Source organism: Chiroxiphia lanceolata, chromosome 1 (assembly GCF_009829145.1).
Source record: "Chiroxiphia lanceolata isolate bChiLan1 chromosome 1, bChiLan1.pri, whole genome shotgun sequence".
Classification (NCBI taxonomy): Eukaryota; Metazoa; Chordata; class Aves; order Passeriformes; family Pipridae; genus Chiroxiphia; species Chiroxiphia lanceolata.
In genome coordinates, this window is record NC_045637.1 from 92,626,052 (window position 1) to 92,645,804 (window position 19,753).

The 19,753-nt window shown below is 37.4% G+C and overlaps 1 protein-coding gene across 4 annotated transcripts in view; it reads left to right on the forward strand.

Moving 5' to 3' along the window:
* Window positions 1–18,978, forward strand: part of RNF182 (ring finger protein 182) — a 31,634-nt gene extending 12,656 nt beyond the window's left edge. Inside the window, exons 3-5 of one of the 4 annotated variants that reach the window (XM_032709087.1) lie at window positions 9,287–9,366; window positions 13,154–13,365; window positions 14,814–18,978. In XM_032709087.1, coding sequence (XP_032564978.1) covers window positions 15,021–15,758 — 738 coding nt within the window. In that variant the 5' untranslated portion in view covers window positions 9,287–9,366; window positions 13,154–13,365; window positions 14,814–15,020 and the 3' untranslated portion in view covers window positions 15,759–18,978. Of the gene's footprint in view, window positions 1–5,963; window positions 6,120–9,286; window positions 9,367–13,153; window positions 13,366–14,813 lie in introns of those variants that run through there. The other 3 variants (XM_032709101.1, XM_032709079.1, XM_032709093.1) reach the window with 3 other exon arrangements.
* The last annotated feature ends 775 nt before the right edge of the window (window positions 18,979–19,753 follow it).

Genomic DNA, 19,753 nt, shown 5'->3' on the forward strand with positions numbered 1-19,753 from the left:
GTCATGTTGGTGGTCTTACAACTCAGGAAGTAAATGTTGTACAACAAAATAAAACAGTTTTCTCCTGAACTTTGCTATTTCAATGTAGCTATTTTACGGGTATTTCCAGTGTCAAAATTACATGTTCCTACATACTTTCCTGCTCTGTCATTCTGTTACTATTTATCACATTCATTCTCATCAGTGTGGTGGGCAACAGAAGCCATATGTCATATCTCCATTGCTTTTCATATTCAGATTGCTACCAAAATTTCCCATGATCTATTCTTGTATAACACTCAAAATTTTCCTCACCTCCCACCTCTGTCTGTGCCTTAATACTTTCTTACTTTGATTCCTGTAAAATGTAACATATACCTTGTAACCTACACTTTCTTAGCTGACTTGACTCTTCTATGGCTTCCCTTCCCCTTATCTAAACCCCCTGTACCTTTTTTGGCCATCTTCCTAAAGTGTGTAATACTGTATCTTTGAAATTCCCCACAAATTCATCTTGTGTATCAGCTCAAACTTGGTTTTATGCCATTCAGACCTTCTCCCCCCGTACCTGCTTTCTGCTGTATTTCCTTAGCATGCCAATTTGGAAAGCTTTTTCCTGAATTTTCTTCACTCACACTTAGCTCTCTCTATCCATTCCCTACATAAAACTCTTTCCGACTCATCATACTGCTGAAGTCTTTTCTCTGATTCACAGCTCTCTTCTGTAAGGATCCCAAGACTCTCAGATAGCAATCTTGTAAATTGCATTCTGTGCTCAGTTACACTCAAGCCACATCAGTAACTCAATGGAACTGAGCTAAGTGGCTTTGCACAAATATAAGCAAGAGTAAGATTTACTTCAGAGTGCTTAGAAAAGATAGTGAGCATTTACTTTGAAGGTCCTTTTTTGTTCCATTTAGGTCTAGTGCTTAATGATGTGGTTATTAAGGTGTGGCTGTAAGATGCCTTTTACAGTCTTTAAAGAGAATTATAATGTGTAGCGCTCTACTTTGTTTCTCTGAGTAGCTTGGTTAAAATCTTACCCTGTGAGGTAAGGATTGCTGTTGATGGTGAGTGGGATCTCAAGTTCTTTCAAAACCACTGGTGTTATAAGCCAATGGTTCCACCTGGTGCGTTCACAGAATGTGAGACACATCTGAGTCTGCAGTGTCTCATTCGGATATGATACCAAGTCTATGTGAGTGTATCAAATACTTCATTCACAGAATGTTTGATCAGTAAGTCCTTCAGACTTGATATCCTGCCAATGGGGCTGCCACAATTCATGTATTCATAAACAGTGTCCTTGAGATCTTGTCTGCACCTTTCTGCACAACCCAATGTATTAAAAGAACTTTATCTTTTTGGGGAAGGGAACAGTGTCCTGCAGTTTTTATGAATGACTAGATGCTGTCATAGTTGTTTACTGATGATGTTCCCTGGTTGGATTTATATATTATGAAGCACAGTTGTTTCCAAAATTTAATAATGTGACAATTAAAAAAAATAGTAATTTTTTTTTAGTAACAGAGCCAAGGAGAAATTAATGGCTGTTTGTGTCACTTTTCTAGTCAATCCAGTATGACTTTTGCCTTAGCAGGGATTACAAATTAAGAAATTGAATAAATGAGGCAGTTACAAATTTTAGAAATGTCAAAAAAGTTTCTGTTCTATGAAACAACAATGAAGAAAAGCATACAGTATTCTACTAGTGCTTAATCCTACCAAATTTCTCCCTGTTACCCAAATAAATAAGAATTTTGCCTGAAAGGCCTGCATGTGCATCCTAAGAAAATGTTTGCATCCAAGATTTATTTCCTGTTGTCATTTTCCAAGGTAAAGTCAGTGACAAGATTTGATGAACAAATCCCTCGAGTAAAGTTTTTCTCAACACTTCTTTAGAGCTACAAGCAACAATAAGGAAAGCAACAAGAAGAAGACTTTTTTCCCCAGACAAAGGGCTCTTTTAAGACAAACCAATGTGATTTGTTGCCATATTTACAAGTGTTGCACTTCATTTGGTTGAATCACTCCTGATTTATACAAGAGAATCTCTGTCGAATGGATTATCAATATGCCGTATTGCCATTTTGCTTATCAAAAGAATTAATGACTCTGACCTAAAAGGAATGATTTTGTTGCTGTACTATGCCATAAATACATCTCTAAAAATGCTGTACAGAGCTTTTTATTTTATGCAGTTGAGTGGGATCATTGAAAGCTAGAGATTTGGGCACAGACAGAGTGATATACCTTTTGCTGTGGAAAAGGAGTGCTTCATTAATAAGGCAAAATGGACACGAGAGTTGTGTAGTTAATCTACTTCACAGAAAATTCACTGCTGGAGCAGCTGCTTCTCCCTCAATCCACCTTTGTCTTATGATCTGTCCATATAGCAGTTTTCTGTGAAGCCCACTCAGAAGCAGGAGTCTCTCAGGAGAAAAATCATGAAAGTTCAAGTTTCTCAAGCCTTCTACTGTAAGTCTTGTCACTTCAAACACACAAGACATTTATGGGTATAAAAAATTTTTGAAAGGCATCTATGTGGAGGAACACAGACATAATGTGAATAATGACATTTGCATAAAATTTTGAGTAAATGGAAATGAAAGACCCGGTTTTCTGTGGTTACTGATCCTCTGAGATAACCAGTTCAAACTGAGACATATCTAAGTTTGGAAACTGCGAAGGAAAGGTACAACTTTTACTGTCTTTTAGGTATCTCCTATTGCATTTCAAAATGTAGCTTCTGTCAACACTCTACAGTGATGGCTTACAGATAGGCAAGATATATTGGCACAGGTTATAGAAAAGCCTCAGCATATTAGCACAGGATGATAGAGTGGGAAATGGTACATAAGGTTGACTGATTCTCCTACAAGCCAGATTAACTTAGCTCATCCAGAACTGCATGTTATCATAGCTAGGTTGGTTCCAGTATAAATCTGGCTCAGTTATGTCAACACTGCACTACAGTTTAAAGTGTAGATGTACCCGCTGTTGCAAAATATATCCACCACAATTAATGGGAAATACCCCTCAGGATGCACTTTCTTTGAGTGCACCTTCTGAAAGAGCCCTCTAGAAGCAGAGAAGGACAAATATGAGCTCAGAAGCTCTGAACTAATATTGTAATCATTTGATTCTGGAGCAAAATTGGATTTTAATCAATTTTATGGAGTTCTTTCTGTCAAGAAGCCAAGCCAGAGGAAAAAGGTGTATATTAACTTGGTATATTAATGTGGTCTATGTTTGCAGAGTTGTGAAAAAGTCAGATTCAGAGTGGATGCTATCCTGCCTTTTGCACTGGTTATTATTGCAATACTTGTAACTTTTCACTTTAGTAGGCTAACAAACAGCAGCGTGCTGTACTGGTGCTTTAAACATGGAGCTTTCTATGGAAAAGTAATAGCATAAATAAAGGCTAGTGCATCTTAGCTTCCAAAAAGACAATATATTTATATAGGGTTTTTTCCCCAGGTCTTCAGTTCTTTGCAAATTGTATGCATTCAGCCCACTGGAAATGAAGACATAGTGAATTGAAATATGTGTTATCTCCTAATGTCTAGTTAATTAGTTCACTTACTAGCGCATCTTTCTAGTATTACTTTTTGGAAAGGAGACTTACATAGTAGAACTTTCAGAAGCCCTATATTCACTTGCTTAAGTAAAAGCAGAGCAGAGGAGATTCATTATTTAAAATATTTTGAAGAAAACTGTCATTTAAAACATCTGGTACTTTAAGATGTTCCTGGTTATGTTTCTGTTCTATCAAAAAATCTTTTCTTAGTTAGTAGAAGGTAAGAAATGCTTTTTAATTTCCTGCTTTATTCCATAAGCCTCAGCCAAACTGTTCGTTTGTATAGAAAACCTGATATCCTTGAGAATACTCACTAAAGAGCTGCTGTGTTGATGTTGTAATTTTTATTACATTAAGTGAAATTCAGAACTTGTTAGAGTTCTATTTTCTAGTTTTTCTAGCCTTGTACTACCTGTTGCAAAACACTTAAACTAAAATCCCCATTAATTATTACTAGTTAAGAATATACCAATACCTGGTTTCAGTTACTAATTTACACTAAACCAGGTTAATAGGCAAGTGTAATGAATCCCTGTGGACTGTGTTGCTTTTTAAACTTTTAGAATTACATTTTATATTCTTTCTATCTGTTTTGTGTTAGTTGCTTTTTTTTCTTTCTAATTAGTTTTAATATACAAGCTGTTTCTGAATATGCCTTGATTACTTCCAAAATTTCTGAAGCATACTTTCCTCTCATGCATTTTGTATTTTAAATCTGCTCAACTAGCAGACTTCAAACATTTTCATTTAGTTTAACCTTTCAACCATTGTAGTTACAAATGGTATCAAAATGCTGTAGCTCTGCTCAAAGCAAAGACGGTTTCATACCCTTCATTGAGTTTGTGAGACTTGGTCAGTGTAACTCTTTAGGATGGTGGAAAATTTGTAAAGTCCAGGTTGTCCTTGTCCCAAGATAGAATTATGCAGCTCTTGCTGAAACACATTTTCTAACTGCAGTTTTTCCAATTTTTTGCTGGTTCATATTGATCCGATTTAGACCTGATTGGATTTGCTGCCACAGCAGTAAGTGGCAGTATATTTCTATCAGAAACACATGTGAGGGAGGTACACAGCATTCTTAACTGATTCTGATACATGCTGTGAATAAATTGCAGCATCTTTCTGCTCCTCTTATGCCATTCGAAGGGCACTCCAGGCCTGAACGTGCTCATAGAAGTAGCACTATCCACAGGTCTCAGGGTGACCCTGGTGACCATGATGCCTTCAGAAATACCCAGAGGATATCATATTTCAGCTCATCCTCACAGATTCCTATGTGCTTTAGGGATGACATACACACAGTAAGTGGAGGTGATTTTTCTTTTGTCCACTGAATAAAATGTGACCCAAAATCTGAGGTCTGGTGAGGGCTAACCCTTCAAAGCTAACTCTCCAAAACTAACTGTCAAGGAGACATTGAGACTACCGATGGAGAGGATCTCTCTTGGGAAAGCAATCATACTGACGTGTCTGCTTACAGTCTTTATATTATTGCTGTATGTAGAGTCTCAGCCCATAAGGATTCTGTCCCCATCCAGTAGCACAACTGTCTCTGAGAGTTCAGAATGGGTTAAAAAGTACCACATTTCACTGCTAAATAACATGTTAAAAGCAGAGCAATTCATATCAATCCCTCTGAAGTTTATGTCCTTTATAAGCATTAATCTCAGTAAGCAAGTCTCACCAGCAAAGCACTCTGGCGATTCTGAGGTTGGTTATGTAGCAATTTATGGAGCTCTGACAGTCCTGGATCAACCCCAGTAGCTACAAAGATGCTTCCAGAGTAATACTTAAAGCTGCTCTTGTTTGATATGATTTTATTCTATTCATTAAAGGAATAGAATAAAAGCCGTGTGTATCATTTGACACAAATTAATTTAATTGCTTCCATCCACTTTTTAAATGCATGCAATTTATTTCACGTACCTGCATCTAGAATGATGGGTGTGCATACAGTGACTATTCATTGCATATGGTGTATAAATCAGGCCAAATGGACTTTTTCTCACAAATACTTTCTAAGAGGGCAGTCTATGTTACTGTCAAAGTAAATGCCTCCTCACTGACACTTGTCCATTGGGATCATTCATTTCCCATGAAGGCAGTTGAAGACATACAACTTAACTTTTACTTCAAGATCTATTGTATTTTTATGGCATCTCAGGGTTTTGTGTTTACCTTTTTTTAAAAATACATCAATAAGATTTTTTGAAATTTTTTTCTTAGTTACATCATTGATATTCTAGTGATTATAATGATGTTATTATAATAATAGATATAATAATGTAAAGTTAGGAGGGATTATATGTCAACTATTGCTATATTGCTAAAATAAAAATAATTTTTATCCCAGCAATAACTATTTTTAGATGTGTACTTTAAGTGAACTAAATGAAATATTAAAATTACACTTTACTGCATCCAGGTTAAAGTGTTGTTTCTTCAGACCCTTACTTTTCAAGATATTAGTACTTTCTGCAACATCAGCTAGATTGGATTTTGCTTGCCAGCATTTCAAAAAGGACATGATGTTGGAAGACCAGGTCTGGAAAAGCTGTTTGTAAGTGGAAGTCTGTATTGGATTTGGAATATTTTGACATTCAGTTTTCAAACATTCTGTGACTGAAGTAACTGCAGTTGTTTTTTACCGTTTCCTTTCTGCACAGGATAACATGCAAATTCTGAGCAGTAGTTAAATCAGAAAACCTTGTTACCAAATATATGTAAAGAATACATAAAATTCAGTAGCAGTACTGCCCTGTATAATGCCCTACCCTTTTTATTTCCTGTTTGCACCAATCTATTGAGATAAAATAGGCAATATAGTAAAATCTTTATGTATACTCATATCCTCAAAAATGTTCGAAACAGAATGAACCAAGTTAAACATACTTGTATTAGATGGATTGTTCTTAATGACAAGAGAAAAGGCAAGAAGTACACCTTCATTTCTAGTCTGTTCTGGGATTGTTTTCAGCTTCATTAGAACAAAGCTAATGCCACACTTACTTTCTATTTCAGTCTTATTTTGAAGGTTAATTCAAACTTACTTATAATGCATTAAAATGATTCCCATGTGTGAAGAGGAATTTCTCCCTGGATGATGTAATCAAGTTTAATTTTCTGTAATTTTGTCTCACCTGCTCCCTCCCAAATTATATAACATAGAAAATATGTCCAAAGAAAGGAATTCTGTCATATTTTGGGGATCTTACATTTTGAGTATGTTACTTCATGTCTTCCAGCACAAGTAATTTTTATTAAAAAAGTAAAAGTTATTTGCCTGCATTTCTGGACTTATTTTAATTACTTACATTCAAGCATACAGTAGCTAGCAAAGCAAGGATGTAAAATTCTACAGTGCTATCATCATGTGTTCTGAAACCTAATACAAAGTCATATTGGCTTTTAATAATGTCTAATATAAAGAAAAATGCTAGACATATCTGTAGGTCATATAATTAAATATTTATGCCTATATTAAGTAATACTGGGAAGCTTTTTATTTATTTATAATTTTGTATCTTTTCAAGTCATATTCTAGAATCCATGTCCTACAGTCTGTTCAATTCTCAGAAGAGCTTCTAAAGGGCAAAACCACTAGAGCAGAGTAGCAGAACTCTATCTTATTTGCTAAAACTGCCAAAACCCACCTCTGCTACCAAAAAGGAGAATGTCTAACCTTTCGCTGAAATAATAGTAAGGTCATGAGTTCTGTCGTGAAATATATTTTTACTGGAGTAGATCATTTATTGGTGTCAGAGTCATAAAGGAAAACCCACTGGCAGTGAGAAAACCGTACAAGAGAAAATGCTAAAACAGCTCCAGCAAGCAGGTTGTGAAACAATTAAAAATAACTTTAAAGGAATTAATTCTGTTTAACTAGTGTATTTCCAAAATTAAAACTTACCGTGTTAGATACGAATTTCGAGCCACCTCCTTTTACTTATCAACGTAATCTAATTAAGCCAGTTTAAACCAAGACAACTCATAAGAGCTCAGATCCTTTGTCCTTTATTAGTTTTATTCTTAAAACAGCTGCAAAGCAACCCACAACCGTATGTCACATTAAGAAGTCATTCGGCATATCGCTATATAAATAGCTCATGAATTCTATATGAAGGAGAGTTTCTTCTTAAGAAATATTGGAAGAGGGTTTGCTTTGGCCTACAAGCCTAAATAATAAAACATTATTTTCTACACCATAGTCAGTTTTAAGATTCATATCAATACTGTAGTAGCCCGTAGCTAGAAAGTAAGTAATTGAGAATAGTAGGATTTCAATAAGGCACTCAACGTTTATTCATACCATTTTCTACTACTACCTGACACATAATGTGAGTTAGTGGAATAATGGAAAAGTATTGCAAATTATATTGTTCAAAAGAAATGGGATCTGGTGATATTGAATGTGCACATGCAAAGGATGTAGAAAGTACCCTAAGAGCCAATGTGTTAGATGAAAATCTCCCTGCTTACTTAATAGGATGGGGGGGAGGAATAGTAAAAAAAAATAAAAAATAAAAAATTGACTGGTTTGTTTGTGGTTTTTTTTAGTATGAGATGGCACATTAATATTACATGACTTCTGAACTAAATGAATAGAGACCCATGAATTCCACTTCAAATATGAAAAACTATAATTTTCTGTATTTTGAAGTTTTGTGACATTATTGTAGAGGATTGAGAGAGATCAAGAAAGGACTCTAAATATTGTCACAATAACTTCTGGTAAAAATGCTTCTATTTTGTATTATTGTATTGTGAAGCAGTCAATAATACACAACTTTTTGCTGTATATGTTGCAGAGTTTCTCTTTCGTGCGTAGTTATTGGAAGAACAACCTCATTACCTATGCTGTTGAAAACTAAGTTTTTGTGAAAAGAATGAAGGCATTTTTCATAGCAGTTTATACAGCTGACCATAAACTGAGCATGGATCAGTATGTCACATTCTGTAGCTCTGGTGCAAAGTCTCGCATTAATTGGAGTTGACAGGGAAATGCCCATTGTTAAAACCCATCCACTGTTAGCAGAAATGTGGCATGAAACAGGTTGAACATGTGATAGCTGCTGGCACTTTGAATGTAGTCTATTCAAATGTCAGATTAGTAAAGCAGTTTGGGGTGGGTTTTTTTGCATTGTGCTTAACACAAGCTGGAAAAATCTGGTGCGATGGTCATTTCCTGCTGAGTCAGAATGCAGCAAAGCTGCTCAAATGTGAATGCAGTGGCCTACAGGAGATGGTTCCTTTCTGGTCTGTGCTGGAGAAGAGACTGCAGCTTGTTTGGAAAAGTAGAAGTGATCAAAGATCTTCTATGACACTTGTGAAGGAAAGTATTTTGATATGTTTTTTACAACTCTTCTTTCAAAGCACAGTTTATCTCTTTGGTTGCCTTGCCTTTGGGTTTTTTTTTTTAGTGAATTGCTAGCATTTGTGAATATGTGGTTGCTAGAAGAGATAGCACTTCAGAGTGTTTAGCACATAATATTGAAAGAAGCTTAAAATCAACAACAGATCTATAAAGATAACTGGATTATGTTACAGAAATAATTTTAGTAAATGGGACTTACCCAATATATTTCTCTAAATGAAAATCTTAACATATGGGTATTTCTATCCAAACTAGAGAAGTTGGACTACTTCCTCTCTTTCAGAGAAAACAGACTGAAAAATCTCCCAGCTGTATTCCTGCTCTACTAATTTTGTTTCCCTCTTTTTCACTAGTTCTTGCCCATGTGGAGAAGAATAGGCTTTTCTTGTGTGCTCTCAAGTGAACCTTAGGAAGAAGTTGTTTTTCTTGGAAAGTAAGTTTCTCTGTATCTATTTTTCTCTCTACTTCCCTTCTCATATTTCCTAAATATGCTTGGTTTGCATTTAGAGGAAACTTTTAAAACATTTGAAAATACTGCATGTTGGTTGCCTCCATGGATGATATGGAAGTTCCTTGCTGACCTCATATGTTCATTTTAGGTTATATGTGAAATATTGGCAAATTCTCTGAAAAAAAAATACTGCAAGAAATGAATGATAAAAGGTTGGTCTGATGAACTGGCAAAGATGATCTCTCATTAGGGAGGAGAAGCACACATTTCCCATTTACTTTGCCCTGTCAGAATGACCGAGCTCCAATATTGAGAGTTTCATCTACAAGTAATTGCTTCTGGTCTCTCATGAACACTTTGTCTACACAGTGTTTGATAGATGAGTGCAAAGAAGGGCCATAACATGTTGCAGAGCCCATTCACCTTTCTTTCCATGCCTGGGACGAAAGCCTGCAGTTGCAGAGCAGTAATTTGTAGAAAACTGATCAATGGCCAGTGGCTTGTTTGGGCTGATGTAGTCCTGTGCACTCTGTCTGGCCATACCTGGGACCACACATAGGAGCTTGCTATTATTTATTCTGTCTTGTCCTGTGGGTCACCTCCTCTTGCTCTCAAGGGAGGATATTCCCCCTGCTTCTGGGACAGCCCTCCAGCAGTCAACTGTGAGGACTGCTGGTGATCTTCTGCCATCCAGAAGATGCCTCTCTGGCTTCAGCTTTTTTACCTTTTTAGTAAAATGTCCAGGTAGAGAAGTTTGTAAGGGTAAGAGAGGGAGTCAGAGCTTAAGCAGCATGGGAATGATGAATTCACTCCTGCAGTGCTTAGTCAGGACTCTTACAAAAGACAAGTGCTTGTCGTAGTGTAACAGATGTGCTTGTTCTTGAATTAACTGCAGTGGATGCTGTCATCATTGTACGTGTCTAGTAGTTAATATTTTGTTCAGAAAGCTGCTATGTGCTACATATTAGACACAGGAATTAGAAGTTCTGCAATTGGATTGTGTTGAACCCATCAGATAGGTTCTGTGGAAGACAAAATATGATAAGGTCTCTAGGTTTGCTTGTAAAAATGAATTCATATATTAAATGAAAGAACTAGTATCTAGGAGCAGTGTTAAGCTATACAGACAAATGTCAGCCTGATTCCTTACTCAGTAAGGGACAAAGCTTCTCAAACAGATCACATAGAATGACTTCAGGATACCAAAGCAGTAAATCATAGAATAATTTGGGTTAGGAGGAATCTCTGCAAAAATCCAGTTTCCTTTGCTCACAGCAGGGCGAAATTCCAAGGTAGACTGGCCTGACCAGGGTTGTATCCACTGAAGTTTTCAATATCTGTAAGGCTGAAGATTTCATTTCCACCTATCTTGACACCTGTTCCAGTGTTTGAACACCTTGTGAAATATTTTTTTTTCTAATCTCTAATTGAAGTTTCCCTGGCTACAACCCGTGTCTGTTGGCAGGTGAGATAAGTCTATCTAAAATAAGTTCAGGTGGAAAACTGGACATAAGGAGTAGTTTAAACTAACGACAGAATTAATAAAAATAAACTCAGTGCTTTCAAAATAGACATGGGACCTCACTTTGACCTCCAATCACTAGCAATTTTTTAGTTGAAGAGAAAGAGGTTAGGCTCATCATAGGACTTGCACTCAGGACTTTTTACTTGACTGCCCCCTGGATGTCAAGGTCAGAAAGAAGTTGCAACTACATGCAAGTTGTAGTCCAGTATTTAAAATAGCCCAAATATTAGTGGAGTATTGGAGCATGTAATAGGGACATACCTTCTCATGGCATCATAAAAAACATGCCCTGAAGAGGAGGACAAAACATGAACATATAGACACAATCACTTCTTTTTCTGTGTAGTATTGCTTTCAACACACAGCAAGGAGAAGTATGTGAATTGTCACCTTTTTGGTGAGGGAACAGGATTTAGAGGGGCAGCAGTTAAGCCATTCCATTCCTTAATTTCTTATTCTGCCTGCTTCCAGTGAATACCCACCTGGGAGGCATGCAAAAGACAAACTAGAAAATCTTTCACATAGAGTAGAATTTGCTTAAAGATGTAGCTGGCCATATTTCTCAAGAAACATTTCACTTCCTCAAGAAATAAGGATAATTTGAAGTCAGATTTCTATAAAATCCTCAGTTTCCTTATGTTTTGAATAAGTCTCTGATCAGAGAACTTTTTAGGGTATGTGGTGTATTTAACAGAAGGGCAGCATTATTTAAATTCAAAAAGGTGTCAGTTCCCAGCAGAGAAAAAAAAAAGAGCAGGAAAGTGGGTCTTGAGAAGGAAAAATAAAAAAATTCTGTAAGAAATCAGAAAAGCAAAAAAGTCAGAGGAAGCATCTAAAACCACCACAGAGCTGAGAAGGTAAAAAATGTATGAAGAGCATTAATAAGAACTGGCGATTGAATTTTAATTTTCAAAGGAAAATACGTATAAATAACCGATAGTAGTAAGCAGTGTTCACACTAGAACACATAAGGAGAAATCCAACATCTAAAGTTAGCCAAAGAAAAAATAATCAATGATGTTTTATTACTGATGGATATGTTTTGTAGAGACTCTGTGAAGCGACTTGTACAGAATATTAAAGAAAAAAAGCCTGAAAATAATTTGTAGACTAGCTCATGACAGAAACTACAATAGGAGGATCATTGTGCTCTGGACATGGAGCTAATAATCCCAGTTTAGCATCTGGGGCACTGCTAGTCCCAGGGACTTGCTATTCCTTGTTTTAATGCTAAATTTTGACACTTATAGGAGCCATATAGGAAAACACATTCAGTTTGAAAGCTGATTCAGAGGGAAGTGATCCACGTCCACATAGAATTGGTTGGAAAGCAGGCTGGTTTTTGTGAAAAGCTGGTCATATTCATTAGAAAGATAAACACTAAAATACAAAGATTTTTCAAGTTGGGAGTTTTCAGAGAAAGGTCATAATTTTCGATAAGAAGCAGACACATTTTCTGGAAGATTTTTGGTTTATCATGAAGATAGTCTTATATCATAGGACAATGTTTGCCAGCCTTAGCTTGTTAATAATCCTAATTCACCTCAGGTATAGAAGATAGATGATATTCAAGAGGTAAAAGTTAAAAACGATTGCTTTTTTGTTTAGCTTCTTAATTTTTCAGCAGTGCTTTAGCTGGCATTTCACTTTTTTTGGTCCATTTTGGGGTTTCTTTATCCTTTGGAAAGTTAGCATCTCATGACATTTATGTCTACCTAAAAGTCATCTAGAAGATGATATTTGGAATGAAATAAAAAAAGGAGTAGAAATTAACAGGGAAGCATACAGTGTAACAAAGGATAAAGGATAGGTTATAAGTTCTGTAGAAGATGTTCTTTTGGTGTCTTAGAAGATGTTTAGCTTGTACACTTTGAAAACTGTGGATGGTTGGTCTTGTGTTTGCTTTGCCTAATGGAACACACCACAAATGTAGTCACAGTACAAATAATAAAAACAACAGTCAGGCAGAGATGAAAACATTTAGACCACTAAAGAAATAAGTTGGAAGAGGTAGGGAAAGAGTTATTGAGATAATTGAATGGGGAGGGGGCCATGTCTGTAACAATTCTTACAGAAATATGTGGGGTTTGTTCACTATGTTGTCATGGTTTTTTTTGTTACTGGATTGTCTGATGTTTACATCTTTGTTTTAAAATCCAGGAGATGAGTTTTAGAAATTATGTTGCTTATAGAAGTTATATATCCTTCTCTGTTATGTCTTTCCGTCCTCTGATGGATTTACAGAAAGTTAAGAGAGAGAACAGAAAATACTTAAAGCACAGTAAGAAGAAGAGGCCCATGAAAGAGCCTTTACTGTACCTGATGGTTGGCAGGTAAAATGTATTGATGGAAGGATCACATTGCTTAAAAGAAGTGCTTCCTGCCTTGACCTCAAAAAAAAAAAAAAGGACAAAGGTCTGAATGCTAGGAGTGAGTAAAAACTTCCCAAGGAAAAGGTAAAGGAATCAGACATTTACTGAAATGCGTAGTCAAGCAATAAGTTTATTGAAAGAGGCAACTTTTTCATATTCAGTGTGCGTGATATTTATTGATAATGCAAAAGGCAGCCAGACACAAGTGCTGACCCCATCATTTGACTGTGGCAAGTTCCCTGCTACTCTAGCATTGAAGACATGAGTTTGAAAGCGTGCAAAATGCAATGCTGTGATATGCCTGAATCTCAAGCAAGTTTTTGTCTTCTGTCAGATAGAGCTCCTTTTTTAAATGCTGGTGATTTTTGATCTCTGGAGTATATAGTCCCAATTAATTTCTTGCTTATAATACAAGGACTGTTTCCTGAAGTCATGAAAATGCATGGTTACAAAATATGACATTTGTTTAAGGGCAGCTGATGGGTCTGGTAGCAAAACTGCTGTGCAGAGTGGGCGTGCGGCACCGCAAGTTTGCCACAGACCTCTCCTCAGCTGAGGTGGGAAACAGCTGTCACAGTCATGAAACACTTGAAAACCAGTGCATCTGGCAAATGCCCTTGAGAGACACGTTAGCTTTCACCCTAGCAGCCACATATCCAAGGAGACATTTGTTGCAAGCTAAAGAACACTCATTTTTGTAATCACGTGTCCCGCAACTGGGTGGAGAAAATGAGCTGTTCCACAAGCAGAAAAATTAATAAAGCCTGACCTTTTCCAAATTTTACCTAGGTCCCCACATAATTCTTTGCAATAACCCCAGCCCTCTTTCATACCTACTCCACTCCCACAAATTCTTTATTTCCCCAGAATATCACCAATTTCCCCCTGGGTTGTACTCCTCTCTGGCTTAGCAACAGACAGCATGCTGCCCATTCAGAGCAGAGAGAGGGGTTTGCTGGCTGGCCATTACCCCCAGGATAAAATGGTAGTTATCATGAATATCTCTCCTCTACCCAATTGCCAGTGTTCATTTCCTTTCAGAAACTTAATTATCTTCAATACTGTGGCCCCTCTGCTGACTTGTTTGAAATTGGTCAGCGGGTTCACAAGTTACCAGGAAAGACCAAAAGCTCCAGGAATCAGGTCTCATTTCCTTAGGAAACCAGAATTTAAACAAACTGTCACAGGTCAGTGATCAGATTGCATCTTCTGCTGAGAAATTCGTGGGCTGAGCCAGTCAGAGCTACAAGTCTAAAAAATCTGTGCGGCATGATGCCATTTTATCAGCATGACTGTTATATAGGCCCCATATGCCACAGGAAAAAACTACCTTAGAGGTACTTTTAGCAAAGGAAGCTGATCTTGTAAAAAGTAGAACTTGTATATTTCACCTACTAAAAGCTGTCCCTTTGCCTCTCCCTCTCCCTTGCCTTCTCCCTCTCTTTCTCGCTTTCCCATTTCCTTTCCCCTTCCCTTTTCCTTTCCTGCTTTTTCCTTCGCCTTCCCCAAAAATTCCACTTTGTTTTTTTCAGATGGGTGCCCGGCTCAGAGTAAAGGGCATGCAGTGCACAATCTCTAGCAGAAGTTGAAAATGGATGACTCCTACTGATGCTTTTTGATGATGTCATCTCCTTTTTTCCTGTTTGAGATGTGTGATAGGAAAAAGTTCTAAGACAAGACTGACTGACCTCTTCATCCCTTGACTTCTCTTTCTGCAAGTCTAAAAACCATCTGAAGAAATGACCACTCAGCTACCAGAGGAGTCCCTGGAGACCCAGAGCTCAGATGAGCTTGAGTGCAAGATATGTTACAACCGCTATAACTTGCGACAGAGAAAACCGAAAGTGCTGGAGTGTTGTCACAGAGTATGTGCCAAATGCCTTTGCAAGATCATAGACTTTGGTGATTCCCCACAAGGAGTCATAGTGTGTCCGTTTTGCAGGTTTGAAACATGCCTGCCAGATGATGAGGTTAGTAGTCTTCCTGATGACAACAATATCCTTCTAAATTTAGCTTGTGGGGGAAAGGGAAAGAAGTGCCTACCAGACAACCCAACGGAACTGTTGCTGACTCCCAAAAGGCTGGCATCTCTAGTTAGCCCTTCTCACACCTCTTCTAATTGCCTGGTTATAACAATCATGGAAGTACAAAGAGAAAGTCCCCAGACTCTGAACTCAACCCCCGTGGTGGAATTTTACAGGCCTACAAGTTTTGACTCTGTTGCAACTGTGTCCCACAACTGGACAGTGTGGAACTGCACATCCTTGCTCTTCCAGACCTCAATTCGGGTGCTAGTGTGGTTGCTAGGTTTGCTGTACTTTAGTTCCTTGCCTTTAGGGATTTATTTACTGGTATCTAAGAAAGTTACCCTTGGGGTTGTCTTTGTAAGCCTTGTTCCTTCGAGCCTTGTTATTCTCATGATTTATGGCTTTTGCCAGTGTGTTTGCCATGAAGTTCTAGACTGCATGTCATCTTGATAACAAATGTAGTAAAATAAGATGTATTACCAGATGTGTAGCATAGTTGATTTATCCTGTCTTTGTATTCTTATTTATTCTTATTGTTGTCCATCCCACTAAATGGAAGCAGTAGCCCTAGTTACATGGTCCTTTATTTTCCCTACTGAATTTGATTCCCCCTACCCAGAGCTTTTTTTCAGCTAAAAATTGGAAATAAAATTTATATGTTGATTTTCAAAGGCCAAGTTTTAGAAAGGGATAAAGCAAAATTGCCAAACTTGGTGCTGCCTACTGCTGCCACTGTTCAAATGAGTAGCCCTTTGCTTTCTATTGGCTTCATCAAGTCAGTCCAGGCTGCAGGATCCACCTAAAAGAAATTAATGTAACAGGCACCTTCCAGGTCCAAGTACTGCATGTCTTCACCCAAAGCATCTCATGCTTTGGAATATCTGTTGTGTATCATCCATTTTTGCTTAAAACAAATTAAATCACTTTGTTAGTTAATATTAAATGAAGAATAAGACAAGCTACCATTGCTTTTTTAAGTTCTCGATACAGCAAAAATACATGTAGGAGGCCAGTGATTATAGTCTCGCCATATTCTGCAAAATGAGGAATCTTTTTTTACCATGCTAAAAACATGTCTCCAGAACACTTTCCCCAAAAGGAAGCCTATTTTTCTTATCACACAGTTGCAGCTCACTGTGAAATATTCCTGCTAGTGAGTACTTCCAGGGACCCAGCCTCATATTTGCTGTTCTCCAGGTGCACTTATTTCAGTGTACATACACCTTAGGGCTTCCCTTTGAGAGTTCAGAGCTCTGCAGACTTCTCTAGATATGTTCTGTTGTGCTTACCCTCCCTTCCAGCATTTCCACCACAACCCCCCATTTCCAAGCCACTAGTACTCCTAACAAATGAACAACCTCATGCACATGTACTCTGTGGTAGTTATGCTGGAGAATTTGACTTATGTGACTTCAGCTCTCAAGATAGACTTTTATTCCCAACCATTAGGAAACGGATCTTTAATCACTAATACAAATTGGAAAAAAGTTCTGAAATGATTAACTGGTTTTTTGTTCATTTTTTTTCTCTTTCTGAGTTCACAGAATGAGCAATTTGAGGAGATACTATGACTTTAGGAAGATTTCTGTTTAAGGCATAGTTCTTCAAAATGTTTAATATTCTGAACTCCCTCTGTCACCATTGTCAGTTGATGGCATTCTAGATGTGGCAATTAGAATGCCTTGATTAGTGGGGCTCAGAGGAATGACTGATAATTTATCATTCCACAAATAGACCCAGGCCCTGTAAGGCGTGCTTGTATGTTGCATGGTTTAGGCTACTTTTTGAACTACTGGAAGAGCACAAAAATAAGTAATATTTAATGTTTATGTGTATAACTAGGTCTAGTCAATGCCACAACTGCAAACTGGTTTTCCTGTGCACAGCAGAGTAAAAGCTGAAATGGAGTTGAGCAATGCAAGCCTGGTTTTAGGCACAAGATTTAGTCATTTCGGGGCAGGGTAAAAGGGAGATGGGTTTGTTGCATGAAAACTGAATGTATGAGCCAAAAATATACTCTTAGAGCTAAAAGACTTTGGTGAGAATGAAAAATGACAGTGGGAAAAGCAGAGCCTAAGTGGTTGTTGGATCTGAAGTTAAGTTGGTCCAATTTTTGTAGATGGCAAAAGTGGTATCTACAGTTATATTCCTATTGCAAACATAGAGAAAAATATGGAAATGTAAAGGTCCTGCTTTTCTTGACACTCAGTTTCTAATAGTGCATATATATGTGTGTGTATGTACATATAGACACATATGTAAGAAGAAAACATAGCAAAGTTATAGTTTTTAAGTGTATGGGGTTATGGAGCTGTGTATTGAATGATTAAAGGAAATGTTTCAGACTTTTCTGTAATGACAATAATTATAACTAAAATATTTTCAGAGTTCCTAGAAATAACTATTCCTAAGTAATTGTTTTTAACGTCTGTGGTAAAGCACATGTAGTTAGAAGAGGTATCATCTCCAGTTCTGGTATACTGCAAGGTTTGACTCATCTATGAACTCATAAATTTTAAGTATCCAACAACAATGATGTCAAAAAGCAAGAAAAAAAGAAACCTATGTGGTTTTATAGTACTTCAAAACTTTGGGAAAAGATGTATTTGTAGTGTTAGGGATTTACATGTTTTAGGATTTGTTCAATTTGTCTGAATACAGTGTCTCTAATAAAGGGCTGACTGATAGAGGAAGTAGGTTTTGCAAATGTGTGATATATATGTATTACCTTTGCACAACATGTTCTACAGTGCTACCTGTTGTCTTTTCCTTTTGATTTTCATCTAAGTTTATCTTAGGTCCAGTACCAGGTATTTTCTTTTCTGTTTTAAAAGAGAGCCTAGTCTCAGCAAGATTAGGCTGATGCAGTGGTATCAGTTACATATCACAGCAAAAATAAATACACCTGTTATTATACTTCCCTACTTTTAAGACTGCCAGCCCATTAAATTTATACTGCTGTTTTAGGCTGTGCTGCAATACTAACCCAATCAAAAATGCAAGCGTGCAAAAACATATTGATTGTATAGCTATTCTACCGCTCACCCAGAGCACATTATTACAGCTTTGGTGTCGTAAAATACCTATATGACTTACAATATGGCCATTAAGAATTGCTGGGAGGTAAATCTCAATTATTTGTGGAGAAGATATTTGCTGTGAGACTAGAGGAACTTCAGATATTACTCTTCTGTTATTTTTATTCTCTACCATCCTTAAGAGTTAGAACTGAAAACTCTTGTGTCCTCTGCAGTGGAGTAACTCTGATGAAATGAATGTAAATGGGGCTAAAATCAAGTCTAGCATACTTGGCTGCCTGCTTTTCCTTCTCTTTCTCTGACTATTTTTCTCTTCCTGGAAAGTAATGGCTCCTGTGGTTGTAAAATACTGCCTGCACACCCAGGCAATTCCCTTTCAGTGGGATTTATTCCTGCTATGACCAGACATATGACTCAACCGGGTAAAAAGTATTATAAATTCATTACTACAGGATTAATTTTGTCCAAATGAGATTTTTATTTTTTTTTTAATTCCTGCTTATCCTATGGATGCAGACTGCATCCTTACCAGCTGCTCATTTACAGTGTGATATAGTGATATCCCCTGAGGGCTGGGGCAGGATGATGCAGTAGCAGCTGCTGAACACAACACAGGAAGGATGTTCTGAGCTGGACCAAACAGATAAGCACAGTACAGGAAAACACAACTTTCCAGCTAAATGACCACACATCACCTCAGCCAGAGGAAAAGGAATGGAGGAGGTTCACAGGAAGGTGGATGATATTTCTGAGGGAGGTCCTTGTCATTCAGGTACCGGACCATTGTTTTTCTTAATTCTAGCTGGTTCTAGGGATAGATTAAATTCACTATTCCCTTTACTTTTCTGCCCCCTCTTCTGAGACAAGGCTACACTGAACTGTGGGTAAACAGTATTTTGAAATGAAGTAATATTTTCTACTACACTGAGTTTGCAGCCCAGTCTAGCACAACAAGACTAATACTGAAAAGATGTTAAATTGCAGCCAGGATGCAAGAGTGAACAGGGTGCAGAGGGGAAATGGCAGCATGTTGTTAAAATAGTTTTGATGTCAAGGCAAGGAAAACATGTGGCCACATCTTGCCTTGTCTTGGCTGGTTCAAAAATAGTAAGAGGCCTGAGGACCGCTATGATTCAACACCCCCCCCAGCATTATCTCTGGGACAGTTCACTTCAGTTGTGCATTGTGATTTCTTCTTCAGGAGTTCTACGTCATGATTTCATCTTCCTGTGTGGATGGTGGGTGGGGTGAAAGGTCCACAGTGTTATGCTCTTAAACAGGGTCATTTCGACTATCCTTAGGTTTGTCAGGGTTGGTTTTTTCCATATTTCTTCATATTTCCACAGAGCAAGACAGTGTACTTTATTTTAAATAGAGCAGTGCCTTCAAGGATTAAAAAAAGTAAAA